This window comes from Babylonia areolata, chromosome 7 (assembly GCF_041734735.1).
Source record: "Babylonia areolata isolate BAREFJ2019XMU chromosome 7, ASM4173473v1, whole genome shotgun sequence".
Taxonomy (NCBI): Eukaryota; Metazoa; Mollusca; class Gastropoda; order Neogastropoda; family Buccinidae; genus Babylonia; species Babylonia areolata.
In genome coordinates, this window is record NC_134882.1 from 34,119,214 (window position 1) to 34,138,203 (window position 18,990).

Sequence of the window (18,990 nt, forward strand, 5' to 3'; positions counted from 1 at the left end):
CATCATCATAACTACGTTCAAACAACACAGGGACAAATCAAAAACAAACACATACTACACATAACACATTCACCAACTTTACACATCATCATAACTATGTCCAAACAACACACAGAAACAGATCTGTACACACACACACACGCAAACTACACCTAACACATTCACCAACATTACACACAATCACAGCTATGCCCAAACAACACACAGTGACAAAGCGAGACAACACAAACCAAACAAAAAACAACCTACTCTGCTGGTCAGGCAGGACCGATTTCTCCTGCGATACTGTGCGATTCAAGCTCTGTCGTTTGAAGGAGCTAATGTTGCTGATATGTTCCTGATGCTGCTTTTCTTCAGCGATCACTAGCCAAGGCAAACAACAAGCAAGCAAAAAATCAGCCAAAAAAAAAAAAAAAAAAAAAAAAAAAAAACCACGCATAGTAATACTACAGTGAGGTGAGTGATGGGGGAACTATGTACAACAAAATTCAACAGCAAGGGTGGGGTGGGGGGGTAAAAGGGGAAATTATGCACAAGAAATTGCAGGTGAAAGGGAAGAAGCAGGGGGGATGTGCGCGCGCGCACGCACACACACACACACACACACACACACACACACACAAAGTGAAAATCCTATGTCCAGACAGTGCAAATGAACTGAAATAAATGTATGAATGAATAAATGAACAAATAACCAGACAAATAAACCATCATACAAACAGACTGGGGGCTGGGGGGGGATGAATCCAGCTGATTCTCAAGGCATACCAAACCTGTCAGTAATATATATGTGGGGGGAGGGCGGGGGAGGTGAGTATGTGTGTATATGTGTGTCTGTCTGTCGGTCTGTGTGTGTACATGTGTGTATGCACCGAGTTTTATCTTTTACTGGGTTTAGAACCATCAATTTTTCACTTTAAAAAGTGACTATTCATATGCATACATGCATGATTGTTGATGTGCACACAGATATTGTATCAGAAGTTTGTAGACACAATACAACATACTCTGTGTGCTTATGTGAGCATGTTTACGTGTGTGTACATGAAAATGAGTCAGGTATAATGTTCTATCAAATTTCTACTCCACTTTACACCACAAATGTTTTATGTTGAAGGAAAATTACTGTCCCTTATTTCTGATGCCGAGAATCAGCTGGGAAATAAAACAAATGATTGGATATGCAAACAAATAAACAGGGAGTAAGCAAATAAGTAAATAAACAAAAATGATCTTTAAGCAACAAAATGTGCACACTACAAGGCCAAGGGAAAATAAATCATAAAAAGGCATCTATAGAAAACACATCTGACCACATTGTCAATTGCACTTTCAACAAAACCCAAAACAAGCGGCAAATCTCTCAACACCTTTCACACACAAACACATACAGAGGTCAAGGGGACGTGTGAAGGAATGGGAGGGGAGGATAACTGGAGAAGAGGAATGCACACACGCACACATGCACGCACGCACACATAAACACGCAAACACACACAAACACACACACACAAACACAAACACGCAAACACGTACACACTAACACACACATGTACACACACACACACACACACACACACACACACACACACACACAATGTACACTCACTCACACACACACACACACACACACACACATGTACACTCACTCACACACACACACACAAATACGTACACACACACACACACACACATACGTACACACACACACACACACACATGTACACACACACACACACACACACACACACACACACACACACACATACACACACACACACACAAATCAGTCCTGGGTTCCTGGTATAAATCATTAACTTTCAGTTCAGCCACACTGAACAAGGTGACAACGACGCACAGGTCAGAACAAGGGCTGCACCAACCCTCAAAAGATGGGACTTTTCCCAGCCAGTCAAAATTTCATTTCCAAGAGTTCATTACTGATTTCCTTGAACAAAATTAATACCATCCCAAAATGAAGGACCACAAACAGAAACTGTGACTGTTACCCTGACCTGTGAGCTCAGTCTCAGTCAAGAGCCCTTCACCGACAAACACACTTGTCAGTAGCAGACAAGGGGTTAAACTGAATTGCAGAAAGCAATTATCAGAGGTTTCCTTTTTCTTCTTTGGTTAACGATAACCAGACCCATGAACCCAAGACAGACTGGCTGCAATCAACAACAAAAAATCTTGAAAATTAAACACACTGTTCATCTCTTTTTGCTCACTCTCATCAATACCACACACACACATACACACACACACACTCACTCTTACAAATACACACACACACACTCACTCTTACAAATACACACACACACACACACACACACACACAGAGGCACACATACATGCACACACATATACACAGAAGCATGTATTATTCTTTCCAATGCTTTTAACACACACACACACACACACACACACACACACACACACACACACACACACACACACACACACACACACACACACACACACACAAAATCACAAGCATGAACATGATTTTTTAAAATATTTTTCAGATGTTCTTAAATCATGTATGCACACATGCACACCTTCCATACATGCCCACCCATCATACACACACATATTCATGCTGGGAAGCTGACACAAAGCACAATACCCCAGCACACATGCACACCACACATGCCAAGCACACAAAGACTCCGGTAAACAAGAAACACAAATCCAGCAATCAGAATGCAAGCACACACTCACACAGGTACACACTGATCATGAACAACGGACCCAGCAGACAAACCACAACAAGCAGACAAACCACAACGGATAGTGGACCCCGAATACAAAGAAATCATGTCTCAGATGACAATGAGCAGCACCAGGATGACAGAGCATCTACAGACTTTCAGCAGTCATTTCCAAGAGTAAGAAGCATTGTGCATGCCCAGCCTGAAGTTTATGATGCACACTGCATGCCGTGCCTAAACTTCATGTAAGCAAGACATGCTGCATGCTGCATGCCCTGCATGAACTTTGTGTGAGGAAGACATGTTACTGTTAGCAGCAACCTGATTCATGTAGATCTAATAGTCAGAAATTATCGCTCCTCGTATCCTTAGATGTCAGGATGATGTTAAGCAGAATGTTGTTCTCATCAGTATACAGACATGTCAGTTATTTGAGTTGATTAAGCATGCGCGAGCATGCTTTTGACAATTTTGTTAATCTGGATTTTTTTTTATCAGCAAAACCTGTTCAGGTGTGAGAAATAAAGCATTAGGTATTGACTGGCTGTCAGTCTTTGAGGAATTTAATTGTTAATCTTAATCATGTTAAGTGTTTCTTATATTTTTCCATATGACCTAAACTGACTGTAAACAATGATTTATGAAGAATGTTATGTTTGAAAAAAAACATACACTTTGCACTAATTCTTTATCTCTGTCTTGCAATAACCGGTGTTTGCATTTTAATTACATTTCTGTGTGTGTGTGTGTGTGTGTGTGTGTGTGTGTGTGTGTGTGTGTGTGTGTCTGTGTGTTGGTGTGGTGTGGTGTGGTGTGTTTGTCTGTCTGTTATGTTTATGTATATGCACGCAAGCATGTAAGCATTTTCTTTCAACATCTTTTCATACATGTGTATGTTTAGATCCATCTGACTGTCATCTACAATAGATGTGTTGAAATAAACTGGGCTAAAAAAGTCCATTCTTTACAATTTACATGTGGTTGCATGTGCACATCCACTTACATGTGCACATGCTTATCACTGTTCATAAAAGTCCAGAAACAGCTGTCTACACAATACAGGATATCGTTAAACAATGCTGTCCAGTAGCAGCTGTGTATCAAACACATGATACCATTCAAAATAAATGTTCAACAAATCCCGAGCACACAGTACAAAATACACTTCAGTCTGTGAAGCTGACATGCCCAAAAATCATTGACTTCGAGCTGTCTCTTTTAGAGGACGGTGTTTCATGGTCAGTTTATTACATGTATTGACACAAGATACATGACCAGTATAGTAAATGAGTTGTTGGTACATGGTTTGACATGCAGTCCAAAGAGAAGCACGGTATGTTCTGAATATACATCACAACCCTGGGGTTTTGTCCAGTCTGTTTCTGATTACACAATGAATACAGAGAGCAATACACAGTAACACATCTCAAGCACAGGATCAATCTGCTGTCCATAGTCAGCAGATATATGTACAAAATAACAAAAAAAAAAAGTAACACTAAATGCTTAGGCAAACAATCTGTTCAGTTTTGTCTAATCAGGAATACGTGAAACAGCAATAGGCGAATCAGGATGACAACCTGGTACCCAAGACTATCTGCAAGGAGAATGACAAAGTGACAGATGACCAGAAACTGACAGACAGAGATTGAGAGAAGAAGAAGAAGAAGAAGAAGAAAAATCAGAAAAGGTAAGATGGTGCGTCCCTGACTTGAAACATCTACAAAATACTTTTTTTCTTTTTTGTTTTACATAACTACAGTTTTATTTTCTTTCAACAGTCCCTTGGTTTCCAAGTCACTCACAGCTGCCGCAGCAAAAACCATACACACAGCCACAGAGACTCATACACGACGTGGGCAGGCAATTCATGCGAAAGAGATCATGACCAGATTGAGATATAATCCCATCAATACACAGATACACACGCAGTCCAGCTGACATGACAGAGACAGAAGGAAAGGGAAGGATAATCCACACTGGACACCCATAACAAACAGCAGTTCAATTTGTGATGAACAAGATGAACAAGAAAAAACAAAAACTACCAATAACTTTGATTTGTTCTAACACATTGTACAAATGCCATCTGCAAGTTTCCTCTCTTAAGGAAAAAAAAAAAAGAAGAAAAAAGCATTCCATATGGTCTCTCACACTCTATCAAAAGCAAGTAAAGGTAACATGTGTCATTCCTTTGAGACAGTTATCTAAAACGTTGTTGCTATTCTTCAACACACATACACACACATGCACATACATGCATTCCCCCCTCGCTCGCTCTCTCTCACACACACACACACACACACACACATGCACACACATAAATCAATGACTTGCATTCACATCTGACAGCTTTTCAACATGAGAGATCTGCAGTTCAAACAGATGTGTGTTGATAAGGAGAGAAGTGAAAGAAAAAGCCGATCTGAAGGCAGCGTAAATGTTGATGCATAACAATTCATCCCAAAAGGCTCTTTGTATTAATCCATTAAAGCACTTCAGACAAATAAACAGTAGTGATGTCCCAATGTTTCAGGAACAGGAACAGATGGAACCCAAATACCAGACTGCATTCTAGTGCTTCTGCTGAAGTAACAACAATACACAGCTCTATCACTAAAGTACAATGCTTATCACTACAACTAAAACACAATGTGTAGCACTAAGACAATATGTAGCAGTAAAGTACAGTATGTAGCACTATCACTTAAGTACAATTGGTAACACTGACAATTAAGTACAATATGTAGCAGTAAAATACAATATGTTGGACTAACATTTTGTACAATATGTAGCAGTGAAGCACTATCACTGAAGTACAATTTGTAGTACAGACACTTATGTAGCAGTGAAGCACATTATGTGGCACTATCACTGAAGTACAATTTGTAGTACAGACACTTAAGCACAAAATGTAGCAGTAAAATACAATATGTAGGACTAACACTCAAGAACAATATGTAGCACTAATACAAAACTACAATATGTAGCAGTAAAGTACAACAAGTAGATTAACACCAGAGTGCCATATGTAGCACTGAAATTACAATACAATATTCTGCACTTACAAAAGTACAATAACTATCACAAACAACTAACAGATCATAGCAGTATAGAATGCATGCCTCTGTTTTTCAAGCAGGAGTAAAACATAAGAATTCAAAGCATGCAGTTAAACAACAAGTTAAGTGGGAGAAGTAAACTTAACCTACAGTAGTTGTGTTAAATAGATAAACAGACCATTCACAAGAAGAATTCTTATCTTTTTGTTTTACACATGATCATGTCCATTAACAGTTATGTCATTCCAAGCTTTTTTTCTTTCTTTTTTTTTTTTTTTTTCAAACTCCCTATTTTACTTGGCTAAATGACTTGAAAACTTGTTTAAAGTATGAAATGTACACTTTATCACTCACATATTCATATTCTCTCCTCCTTCCCCCCCCCCCTCCTTCCCCCCCCCCTCCACCCACCCCTAAACCCACATACTCAACACCCAATTCCTTTTTCTTTTTTTATATGTATAAAAACAAATCTATTCTGATTATCCCTTAAGGCTTAACAATTATAATTCTGTTTAAAAACGGTCTCTTGCTATCACTGACAAAAGTCCTCTTTATTCTGACATTCACTCATTTACACACACACACACACACACACACACACACACCAATCAAAAAGATTCCTATACCAAAACATAACCCCGAGAAAAAATTGAACCATACCAAGCAATATAGTGAAAACCAACACAGAAGCCATGCCAAAAAATAAAATATAAAAACCCCAAGAAACCATGAAGCGGAAAGCAAACAACCAACCATTGCCCCTCAAAAAAATAAATAAAATAAAATAAAATAAAATAAAATAAACAATCAAATACAGAACTCCAGCACTACGAATGTAGCGGCAGCCAGAAAGACTCACTGGTGGTATCAGGCAGCACCACTCGCTCTTTAGTACTGGTGTGATGCAAAGCGTCTGGCTCAAAGTGAGCTATCCCTTCCAACAGCTTCTGATGAGACTTTTCCTGAGCTACGTCTAGACACATGCATGCCCCAGGAAGGAGGTGGGAAGGGAGAGAAAAACAATACCACCACACGGTGAAAGTCATGTAACCAAAAATATTATATTCAGAAAAGAAGAAAGAGAAGAAAAGCAATAAAACATAGTACGAAAAAAATAATACCACTACACAAAATGAAAGTGAAGTAATCCCAAAATATCCATAACCAGGGAAAAAAAGAGAGAGAGAGAGAGAGAGGGGGGGGGGGTGGAGAGGGAGAGAGGGAGAGAAAGAAAGAGAGTTTGCAAAACTCAGAAAAAGTAAAGAAGCATGTGTAAGGTTTTCACATCAGTAACGATGACCAAAAAATAATCAAGAACGCATAGATACACACGTACACACGCGTGCACATCCACACACACACACACACACACACACATAAACACACACACACACAAGTCACCACAAACACTCACATTTAAACAAAGACACACACACATAACTTGTAAACTTATGTATTCATATCTTTTTGCAAACAGAATTTTTTCAAGTAAAATCATAATAAAGCTATATGAGAGAAAAAAAAAAAAGCCAAACTGAAACAGCACAATACGGTGTAAGACAAAGATCAGTTCATGCATGGTATCACTGCTTTTCGTTTTGAAGCTGTACATTTTACACCTTTCATTATGTGTACCATAATCATGCCGTGAAAAAGAATGAAAATCACATGTCAATTGACAGAGTTGTACAGAAAATTAAAGTGCTCATGAACATGAAAAATTAAAAGCTTGTCATTCCTAAGCCACACTAATGTAATATTGGATGAGGTGCCAAAAGTGAAAATCAAGACAAACTGAATACCTTCCATGTATACTTCCAACTCAATGATAATGGTGGCAACCATAATCCCAAAAGTAACCATGGCATAAAGCTAAAATTTCACTTAACTGTACTGTAGCACTGATGCTCAATACCTCTTTTTTTTTCTTTTTCTTTTTTTTTTTTTTAATTATAATCAAAAAAAGAAGTTGCACCAGTTAATCCAAACTAAAATGCTCTACCGATATTCAAGATCTGACCACCAGACACACCAGACCAAATGCACACAGAAAAATATACTAATGTTCAAGAACTTTAAATCTTTTTTTTAACTTGCTTAGGCTTCATTTCCTCTAAAATATTTGTTCATGGACTCAAAATTCAGCTTTAAAAAAAATAGAGAGAGAAATGTTTCACCGTCACTTTCACATTCAACCTTTCCCTTTCTACACAATACTCCACTTCAAACCATCAATGCAGGTCAAAGCTCCAAAGCTGACCTTGGGACCATACAACTGATTTTGCCTTTCAACTTAGTAAAAGAGTTAAAGATTTATAAGATTTTTTTTTTTTTTTTTTTAATGTCAAGCTGAGGACATGATTCATTTCAGTCGTGTCAAACAAGCAACACAGTGTTGAAATGGGTTCCCTTTTTAATGAAGAAAATAATTCACATAAAAGTTTTGGCACACAAAAATATATGCTCATTTGGCTGGCTGGTATTTTCATCATGCTTTTTTTAATAATACTTTTGTACTGCTTCATGCATTGAGCTCTGTTCACTGTTCGTGAAATTAACATCCACTTTGGCTCAGCAATGCTAAATGCCAAGCTGATATGTTCCTCACACTAACGTTAAAAACTGGATTTAGAAACTGGGTTCTGAACTCCAATAACAAGATATTTCTACAGAAATAATCTGAGACTTACGTTTTGAATTATTCGTATTGTATCTTTTTGTATTGTAATTGTATTGTACACTTTTTTCACAACAATTTCTCTGTGTGAAATTCAGGCTGCTCTCCCCTGGAAAAGTGTGTCACCACAGTTCAGCAACACTTTTTTTTTTGGGGGGGGGGGGGGGGGGTCTTTTTTCTGTCTGCAAGTCTATTTGTTTCACCATCAAAGTGGATTTTTCTACAGAACTTGTCATGGACAACCCTTTTGAAACCATGGGTTCTTTTCATGAGTACTATGTGCACACTGCACACAGGTCCTCTGGTGATTGTCTCATCTGAATGACAGCATCCAGACCACCACTTAGGGTTTAAAGGATGGGGGAAGGGAAAGTAAAAAAAAAACTTTGTATATTTAACTTTAACCCATGCACACTCACTCACTTCCTTGTCAGGCCGGCTGCCTACTAGGCCACCACTCCACAAGTCAAAAGCATTGCAATTCTTGGTCACGATGGTCATCTCTTCGGTACAACAATAAACAAAATAAAAGCTGAGCACTGCTGTACACTGCTTGTCAAAGTATAACCCTTTGTAAATTTCAATTTGCGGAGTACTTGGTTTTCTGCAAAGCATGGCATCTGTCCTTTCAATCTGTTCTAAATTACAGTCACTCTATCAACAATGACAAAAGAAACTTAAACGGACATGTTCTTTTCCCTTGGGCCTAAAGTTTCCTTAAACGGACATGTTCTTTTCCCTTGGGCCTAAAGTTTCCTTATCATGAAACAGAAGACCTTTACAACATTTCTAATGGGTTGTCCTCCCTGCTCATGTTTTACCCATGTTCTTTAATTTAATGATACCAACATTACTATGCAGTGTCAATGTTTCAGTGTTTGTCTTGATTTTCAAATCATCAACTGCAAAATTAATGAGAGTATCTGCCATCATATTATAACTGTTGGTCAGTAGTGCTGATCATGCACTGAACATTAAAAATCAATCTCTCCACATCATGCTGACAAACCCACCCATTAAATCATCATCTGTTGGTAACATGAACATGGACATTATTGATAATACCGTAATAGTCTTGCCAACCACACAGTGCCATATCAAAACTGCCCAACTAAATAAAAATTCAACCACATTAAACATAAAACTGTGTCACATAGGGGAAAATCCCCTGCAAAAAAAAATACAGTTCCTGACAAATTACATGACATGACACTGGCAACATTAAAAAAAAAAAAATGAAATTTTCAATCAAATTTCAGGGAAGAAGCCAGGAAAGAATGGGATTTTCTGTTAAAATTAAGATTCATATTTGACAATGAAACCCATGATGCAAAAATCAATGAAAAGCATACATCAACAAAACAGAAAGACTTGCAAAAACAAAAATCAAGCAAATGTACAGTTGTACAACACACGTTTGTGTTGCCATATTCTTTTCTGAAACCAAACTGTGCAAGAATTTTCTTGATGTGTTGTGTATTTTTTGTTACCTTCATGAAATAAAAAAAAAAAAAAAAAGGAAGGAAGTAAAGCAACAGTTGCGGGCCCTACCTTCAGCAGAGGGCAGGGAGTTCTCCTCGTTGGTCTGCACATGCTTCATTTTCTGCACGTCCGCTTTTCCGATCTCGGCCAAGAGCTGTTGTGGGGGCTTGGTGGTGTCCGCCATCTTTTGTCTCTCCGTCAGTCAACAACAAGGTTCAGCAAAAAGTATCTGAAAGTGAAACACAGAACTGCATAAATCATAACAAGAGGCGAAGGCTCAATATGTAAAAAATGTTTGCCACACACACACACACACACACACAATTAAAAGCTGCATACAAAACATGGTGATGAAGAAACTTTTAATTTTTTCCTTTCTTCCTTTTGGGAGGGGTGGGTTGGAGGGGATGGGGAGTTGTTTTGTTGGGGGATGGGGGGGGTGGGAGGGGGTGTCAGGTTGGGGGGGGGGGGGTCCCCCTTTTGTGCTCATGAAGGAGCATTTATTCAGGTCAATGCACAGCATGCAACCCAACATCCCTTCCGCTGAGTTAATAATGTCCTTCAAGTCTCTGTTCTATAAAAATAAAATAAAATTAAAAAATAATAATATAAAAAAAATTGAAGTTATCTTAATCAGTTTTTGTTTTTTTTGTTTTTTGTTGTTGTTTTTATTTGAAAACTTTTTAAAGTTCTCGCAAACATAATGCCCCGGTTCAACATAAAACGCATGATACAACCTAGCACACCCTCAGCTGCTTTTGGCAATGACTGCTCAGTGACAGTCACGGAGCTAGACTGTGGACTGTGAAGTGGAGACCAGCATCACTTCCCCACTTCCTGATGACCCCAACAATACCTCACACTCACAGCAAGCTTCAAAGTGCCTGAGACATCAAAATGAGATCATCATGACAGCAGGGCATACTGGGCCTCTAGATGTTGAACAATTCACTGTATACATTATTCTGTGTAACACTGACAGCTACAGATAGTAATGAACACTGTCAAACAGCATTTTCCCCCCCTAAATCGAGTTCAATGTGTTTTATATGTACAGATGTGGATATGACAATACCACTATGAAAATCCGCTTTGGTTTCAGACAATACAACATGACAGTACTCTATACGCTTCCTTTCATAACATACATCCTGGCTTTAACCAGGCCTGAAAAATCTTGATATCTGCTATGTCCGTCAAGTCATGGGCGACACTCCTAGTTTGTGGCTCCAGTCTTCTGGTGTCAGTCCACTGCACTCAACTCTGTGCTGAAGTCAGCACCCACAAAAAGTTTCACATGACACTCTGCTTAAAGTGACAAAGATAAACAGTGATGATGAATCTTCTACGTTCTTCCCAATGCTCAAAAGGATTCGAACCCTTGACCTTCCAGGCATCAGTCCCTGATGATAACCTGGGTAGATGCTCATGGTGAATGGTTATCTGTTCTTTTTTCTGAGACAAAACAAGTGTGTGTGGGTGTGTATGTGGGTGTGGGTGTGTGTGTGTACACTTGCCCATGTCTGTGATAGCACACATGTGAGCACACGTTAAGGGGTAAGTATGCATGTAGCAAAATGCAACAAGAAGTGCGTGTGCATGTGTGCACAATTGTGCACACAAATGAATTAATACCTGGTATTTCATTCAGTTAGTGTGGGTATGTGGCAGGAGAGAGAGGGGGAAAGGGGTGGGGTGTTCAATGGCTGCGTAAATCTGGTCAAGTGTGCTTCAGAGTGGCATCTTGTATGAGACTGATTACAAAGCCCACTGGCCCACATAGATAAACACAAACAAATCACCCCTAGTATGTTACACAACTACTGCTTCTTTAACCTCACTCTTTCTCTTTCTCTCCCCTCTTCTCAAAGTTTCATACTGCACACACACACACACTCTCTCTCTCTCTCTCTCTCTCTCTCTCTCTCTCTCTCACACACACACACACACACACACACAAATAGTTCAGGCAAACTAATATCCACCTCCCATCCTTGCCATACCCTTTGTATTCATCTAGAGAGTAGTTTGTAGGGACTGAACCCACCGATACACACTGTAACAGTCATTTTACACTTTGTGCTTTGGTGCAGCAAACAGAATTCTGTTTCACCTCTGCACAACAAAGCTCTCTCCTGGTCCTCCATACTCATTCTCGCTGACCAAAGTGTTTTGTCTCACACACTTTCTTTTACCCTGTAGCCAACTAACCCAATCCCAGCACCCTCCCTATCTCACTCCTACCACTATTCACAACCAGACAGCTCTGTTGGTAGGCCACAAAGCTCACAGTCCAAATGCTTAAGTCTGAATCACTGACACCCATCTTACAAAAAAAAAAAGAAAAAAAAAAGAGAAGCATTTCCCATTGTTTGTTTGTTCTGTATCTGTCTGTCTGTGGGTGTTCTTTTCCTTTCTTTCTTTTTTCAGGGTGCGTTCCCTGGCCACCTTAACATGTTATGTTCTGGTCGTGTCAGTGTGGTCATAGCTATCTCCATCCCTATCCCTCCCTCCTCAACTTGCCTGAGAATTTGGCCATAATTACTGCAGGTGGATGTCAACGGTAACCCTGAGGGTAACTAACTGCAGATATGGTGACCTGGGATGCTAAGAAACAAAAAAGCAAATGAAAACAAACAACAACAACAAAAACACCTTTAACACACCCTGAATCCAAACCACAAAGGTCAGAGACCCATGAGAACCCAACACTGGCAACTTGGCTGCCACACCTGTTGTTTTGGCTGATTAACTCACTCAGTACGGCCAGTCCTCTCTTCTCCTCTACACAGACCCCTCGGATGTCCAGTGGGTGTCTGAATGACCCAACCTTTAACTTCCGTCGTCAGAATTGTGGTATTCTTTGTCAACATTCACCTCTTCAGTATAAGAGCCTTCCTCTTGCAATATTTTGATGATGGTAATTGGGGTGAAACGCTGTTAACGTCGTCTCTTTCGCCGTTCGTATGGAGAGAGTTAAGACCGTTTTTAAGGGAAAGAGGAAGTGTGGCAGATACACTTTGGGTGTGGGTTTCCAAAGTGTGGGTTTTTTATGTTGTTTTTTTTTTAGTCTGAGTTTTACCCTTTAAGTTTTTTTTTATCACAAGAAATATACCTTACACTTTGGGTGTGGGTTTCCAAAGTGTGGGGTTTCTTTATGTTTGTTGTTGTTGTTTTTTTAAGTCTGAGATTTACCCTTTAAGTCTTTTTATCACAAGAAATATACCTTACACTTTGGGTGTGGGTTTCCAAAGTGTGGGGTTTTTTATGGTTTTTTTTTTTTAAGTCTGAGATTTACCCTTTAAGTCTTTTTATCACAAGAAATATACCTTACACTTTGGGTGTGGGTTTCCAAAGTGTGGGGTTTTTTATGTTGTTTTTTTTAAGTCTGAGATTTACCCTTTAAGTCTTTTTATCACAAGAAATATACCTTTCAAACAGTTTGTTCACAATGTGGCAGGAACAAAAGTTTCCTCTCCCCTCAACAGATGTATGAATGCAGAAAGCCAGCAGCATTAGCACATATTGACATCAACAGCATGATTCCCACGCCTCTCTATTTCTGCGTTACTTGTGGATCCACTTCCTTCAAGGAAACGGGAAAGAAAGAACAATGTTCCCTTTGTCAGCTGACACCATTGTTGTCAACTAACCGGCCTGTTCAACATTTTCAACTTCAGTGATGTGGACAAGTTACAGAGTTTAAAATCCAAATGTCCCGAGTTTGATCCCATTCTCAGTGCCTGTTGGACTACGACTGGTGATATTACTATTAATCTCCCAGGTCAACATTTGTCCAGGCCTACTGGTGCCTTTATCTCCTTTGTGTGTACAGACACAATGAACATCAAATACATGTTCATCCAATACACCATGTCTGTGCTTGGTTCGTAATGGAAATACAAGCATATCCAGCATTCACACACCTCAAAATAGAGTATGGCTGCCTTAACACCAGGGTAAAAACAGTCATGCATGTAAAAACCCACTGGTACATGTGTGTATGAGTGAAGGCCACTGGTATAGGCGTATATGAGTGAAACTCACTAGTACATGTGTATACAAGTGTAGCCCACTGGTACATGTGCATTTGAATGAACCGCACTGGTAAATGTGTATACAAGTGAAGCCTACTAGTACATGTGTATACTAGTGAAGATCACTAGCACATGTGTATATGAGTAAAATACATGTGCAGTTGAGTGAAGCCCACTGGCACATGTGTATATGAGTAAAGTACATGTGCATTTAAGTGAACCACACTGGTACATATGTGTGTGTGTGCGTGTATATATATATATATATATATACACACATATATATATATATATGCGAATGAAACCCACAGACACGTGTATGTATATGAGTGAATCCCACTGGTAAATGAGCACATGAGTGAAGCTCACTGGTACATGCGTCCATACAAGTGAAGCCCACTGGTACATGTGCATTTGAGTGAAGTACATGTGCATTTGAGTGAACCCCACTGGCACATGTGTATGTGAGTGAAGCCCACTGGTACACGTGTACATGAGTGAACCTGGCAGAGGCACTGAAAGGTGGATGTGTATCCTGGTCACTGACATCCTGGTCACTGACATTCAGACCCGGTGATAACAATCACCCATCCCCACTTTCTCCTCTCTCCCTCTCTCTCTCTCTCTCTCTCTCTCACCACCCTCCACTCCCCTTCTCCCCCTTCTCCTCTCCTTTCCCTGACCTGTCCGCTCAACAAAACAATGCACTGACAACAATTTTCATTCATTTTCATCTCCAGTGACACAGCCAGCAGACAATTTGTGTGTGTGTATATATATGCATACACACACACACACACACATATATATATATATATATATATATATATATATATATATATATATATATATATATATATATATATATATATATTGCACAGCATGCATTTTCTGGTCACCCCCTCTGAATGTCAACATTACAAACTGATGATACAAAATATCACAGCATCTGCCAGCCCGCTAACAATGACTGCCCGAACTGCTATCCAAGCCACACAGGAACATGGTAAAGCATGTGTGAGGCTGACAGCATGGGGCGGATGTATGCATTTATGGTTCTCCCTTTAAAAAGTAATATGTTAACATACAGTGATGTGCAGGCATAATGCAGACACACACATCACATACACACATTCAGCTGAGTCTGTAGTGTGTGCACATGCACATACACTCTTTATGTGAAAAGACTTCAAATGACAGTACTACAACTACTGAACACACACACACACACACACACACACACACACACTCACTCACTCACTGCAGATATAATCATATATTGGTTTACACATTTCTCTCTGATATTTCAACAAAGAACTGAAAAAGTAGTAAAGTTCTGCTCTTAATTTTCCATACATATTCATAAAAGTGCAGACAGAGACGGAAAAACAGACAGACAAGGAAAGTGGTAAAAAAAAATTTAAATACCTCTGTTTGAACATCTTTTGCCATTTCATTGACTCTCGATACAATCCATGAATGAAAACAAGAACTGTGAGTATGTGAGTAATTCACCCAAGTATTTCGTTGGTAATGTACTCATCATACTTTATCGTTTCATATAACTGAAATCTGCTTAATTCCCTTTACTTTCCCAACTGCTTCTTCTTCTCCTTCCAGTTTTCTGAATGGACGCCCCAGTCTCAGCCATGAAGGCGACTGTTTGATGCAGGTCCCCCACACAGCCACAGAACTTCTGGGTCACTGGAGTTGGATCTGCTGAGTATTTCAAGGAGGGGGCAGCTCTGCAGTATGTGATCTGGTGTCTGGCTGTTGGTCCCGCTTATTTGTGTCTTATTTTTAATCGGGTATCCATACAATCTAGATCACTGGGCACAGCATGCATTAACCGTGCATGTGCTTGTACTGTGTCAGACATGTAATAATATTCATTTATGAATCAGTGTTCTTACTGAAATTAATCAGTGTTCTTACTGAAATTACAGCACATGGAACCAGGAGAAGTCATCAGCATTTAGAGTGGCCACTCACAGTTCCCTGCATGTTCCTTCCACCACTAGCAACTTTTTTTCTTTCTTTTCTTTTCCTTTTTTTTTCATTCATTTTTTTGAAAATCTTGTTAAGTAGTTGTATGCACTCTCCCAAGTCTGTTGCAACGATGGCCAAAAACAGGCCACTGCAACATGATTATTTGATCCTGATCCTGAACATGTGACAGAAAGGCACAGACAGAAAGGCAGGCAGGAGAGACCCCTCATCCCCCAACCCCCTCCCTCCAATGAACCATAAACCCAATCCACACTGAAACAGGATACACGGACAGGTGAGGTGGCCAAATGGTTAGAGCACTAGATCCCTGGTTTGTGTGCACCTGGAGGGTTAGAAGTGAAGAATTTTCCAATCTCCTTGGTTAGCATATGTGCAGACCAGCCAGTGCCTAAACTCCCTTCATGTGTAATACGTATGCAGAAGACCAAATATACATGCTGAAGATCCTGTAATCCATGTCAGCATTCGGTGGGTTATGGAAACAAGAACATACCCAGCATGTACACCATGAAAACAAAATATGTCTGCTTACATCAGTACATGGTGGGAAAAAACATCATACACATATATAAGCCCACTCATACATGTGCACAAGAGAAAATGGGAGTTGCAGCCCATGGAGGTAGAAGAAGAAACAGGGTATCTCCTGTGTGAACCACCTGACAGAAATATCACCCCCACCATAGTGTGCTGTGCTGTGTGTAGTATTTCAAGGCCTGTAGTGAAAGATTTCTTGGCCAGTGAGCTTGACAAAGCCTTCACCCTGACACACTTTCACACACACCTCTAGAGACAATGCACAAAGCAACTGTGAAAAAAACACAATACACAATTAAGGTCATACACACACACACACACACACACACACACGCACACACAAATACATACACATGCATGCACACACACACACACACACACACACACACACACACACACACACACACACACACACACAATTAAGAAAAATCATAAATGAAATGTTACCAGCATGTCCGGTAAAATTAGATATTTCTCTCCCAACTGTCGCAAAAAAAGCAGAAGCCTTCGCTGATATGTTTGCCAACATAAGCTGTGTTAAAAGATTAACAGATATAACTAGACACTGCAGAGAAAAAGAAAAAAAACTCCACAATATGAAGACCCTAATCCAGATAACACTCATTACGTCAATGCGCCTTTGACACGCCAAGAAATCAAAGATGCGATAAGATCAACTCCTAACAAAAAAAAAACGTCAGTTGGATTTGATGCAATACCTGATCAAATGCTGAAAAATCTACCCATAAATTTTATTGTTTTCCTTCATGAAATATTTTAAAATGCTGGTACAATGGACAAATGGAACAGCCGATCGTAGTTCCACTTCAAAAACAAGGTAAATGTGGTATGAACATAAAACTACAGACCTGCAGCCCTAACATCTCATGTATGTAAACTGATGGAAAGAATAATTTTGAATACACTGCAACACTACTGTTAAAAGAATAACGTAATACCAATAAATCAAGCAGGATTCCACAAGGAAGATCAACATATGAACCTTTAGTCAAATCAAAAATAAATATTTAAAAAGACATAATTTATGTATACTATCAACACTTTCGATATAAATAAGGCATTCGATCAAGTGCGGCATCTCAACTCTTTCTAAAACTTAAAAATATTGGTCTGTCGGGTCACATTTATGACTACATAAAATGCTTCTTGAAGAATCTACAAATCCAAACAGTTGGAAATACATATATTCAAGTAAGAGAACACTTGAAATGGGCATCCCACTAAGGTCAGTCATAACTCCCTTTTTATTTTCAACCCTTATGCATGATCTTATGCATGATCTGCTAAGGACAATATCCAAAAATGTGGTTTTAGTACAATAAACCGATGACATATGTATATGAATGGAAGTGAACTTAAAGAAGAAAAACCCCTTACATAAAATAAATTATACAAGAAAAGTAAGAAAGTACTTACAGAAATAGGGCTCGGTTTTCTTCTTCCTTTTATTCAAAAAATAAGGAATGGGAAACTATTAAAGCATTAAGAAATAATCACACACACACACACACACACACACACACACACACGCACGCACACATGCACACACACTCATAGCACACACACACACACACACAAACACACACACACACAGAGAGTCTATATTCACTCAGGCCACATTTTCCATATCCAGCTCATTACACCCCACCCTGTGTGTGTAGCCCATCTCACCCCCCATCCACACACACACACCTTTTTTCTTCTTTTCTTCTAATATCACTCTTCGTGAACAGACATGAAATCAATGAACAATAACAAACACAAACAAAACTAAAACGCAAAGCATAATTAAGTACACAGACACAGACACACACACACACACACACATACACACACTGTCTAACCATTGATATGCACATGCATACACACTTCTACAGATTTTAGATTTGTCTAAATTGAACATATTGTAATGAAATGATTTTAACAGAAATTTTCTTAATAAACTCACACACTGAATATATACATATATCCAAATATATCAAATTTTGAAAGAAAAATGATCACAAACATGCGATTTCAGATCCTGGTTCTTCGACCTTAAAGCAAAGCAAAGTCCAACGATAGCAAATTTCAAGTATCGAGTAACCAAAGAAAGAAAATCTTTTCCTGCAAGATCTGCCCAGTAATTCTCACCAACACTCATCTCCGTCTTAAAGGTACATTTCACAAGCGTTTGCGTAACACAACAGATATGGACTTTTCCGTCAGTAACCCTGAAACAATCCAAAACCATTTGCCTGGTTTTGGGGATATCACAATCCATTCTGGGCAACTTCATCCGCTCACTGATGTACACAGCTGTGACAGCAAGAGTGACCAATATGTCAAACTCCCAACCAAGCAGTCTAGGATTCGGATCTTAGCAGTGCCTCAAGAGTGAAGTTAAAGTTGTCAGTCATTCAGATGAGACAATAAAATGAGGTACTCTGTCCATAATGCACTTAGCA

The 18,990-nt window shown here is 39.2% G+C and overlaps 1 protein-coding gene across 11 annotated transcripts in view; it reads right to left on the reverse strand.

Moving 5' to 3' along the window:
• LOC143283983 (uncharacterized) overlaps window positions 1-18,990 on the reverse strand; it is a 63,221-nt gene that overhangs the window by 29,325 nt on the left and 14,906 nt on the right. For 7 of the 11 annotated variants that reach the window (XM_076590477.1, XM_076590479.1, XM_076590478.1 and 4 more), the window contains exons 2-4: window positions 10,008-10,167; window positions 6,639-6,752; window positions 250-363 (exon numbers count right to left, since the gene is read on the reverse strand). In XM_076590477.1, coding sequence (XP_076446592.1) covers window positions 250-363; window positions 6,639-6,752; window positions 10,008-10,122 — 343 coding nt within the window. In that variant the 5' untranslated portion in view covers window positions 10,123-10,167. Of the gene's footprint in view, window positions 1-249; window positions 364-6,638; window positions 6,753-10,007; window positions 10,168-13,368; window positions 13,393-18,990 lie in introns of those variants that run through there. The other 4 variants (XM_076590480.1, XM_076590482.1, XM_076590481.1 and 1 more) reach the window with 4 other exon arrangements.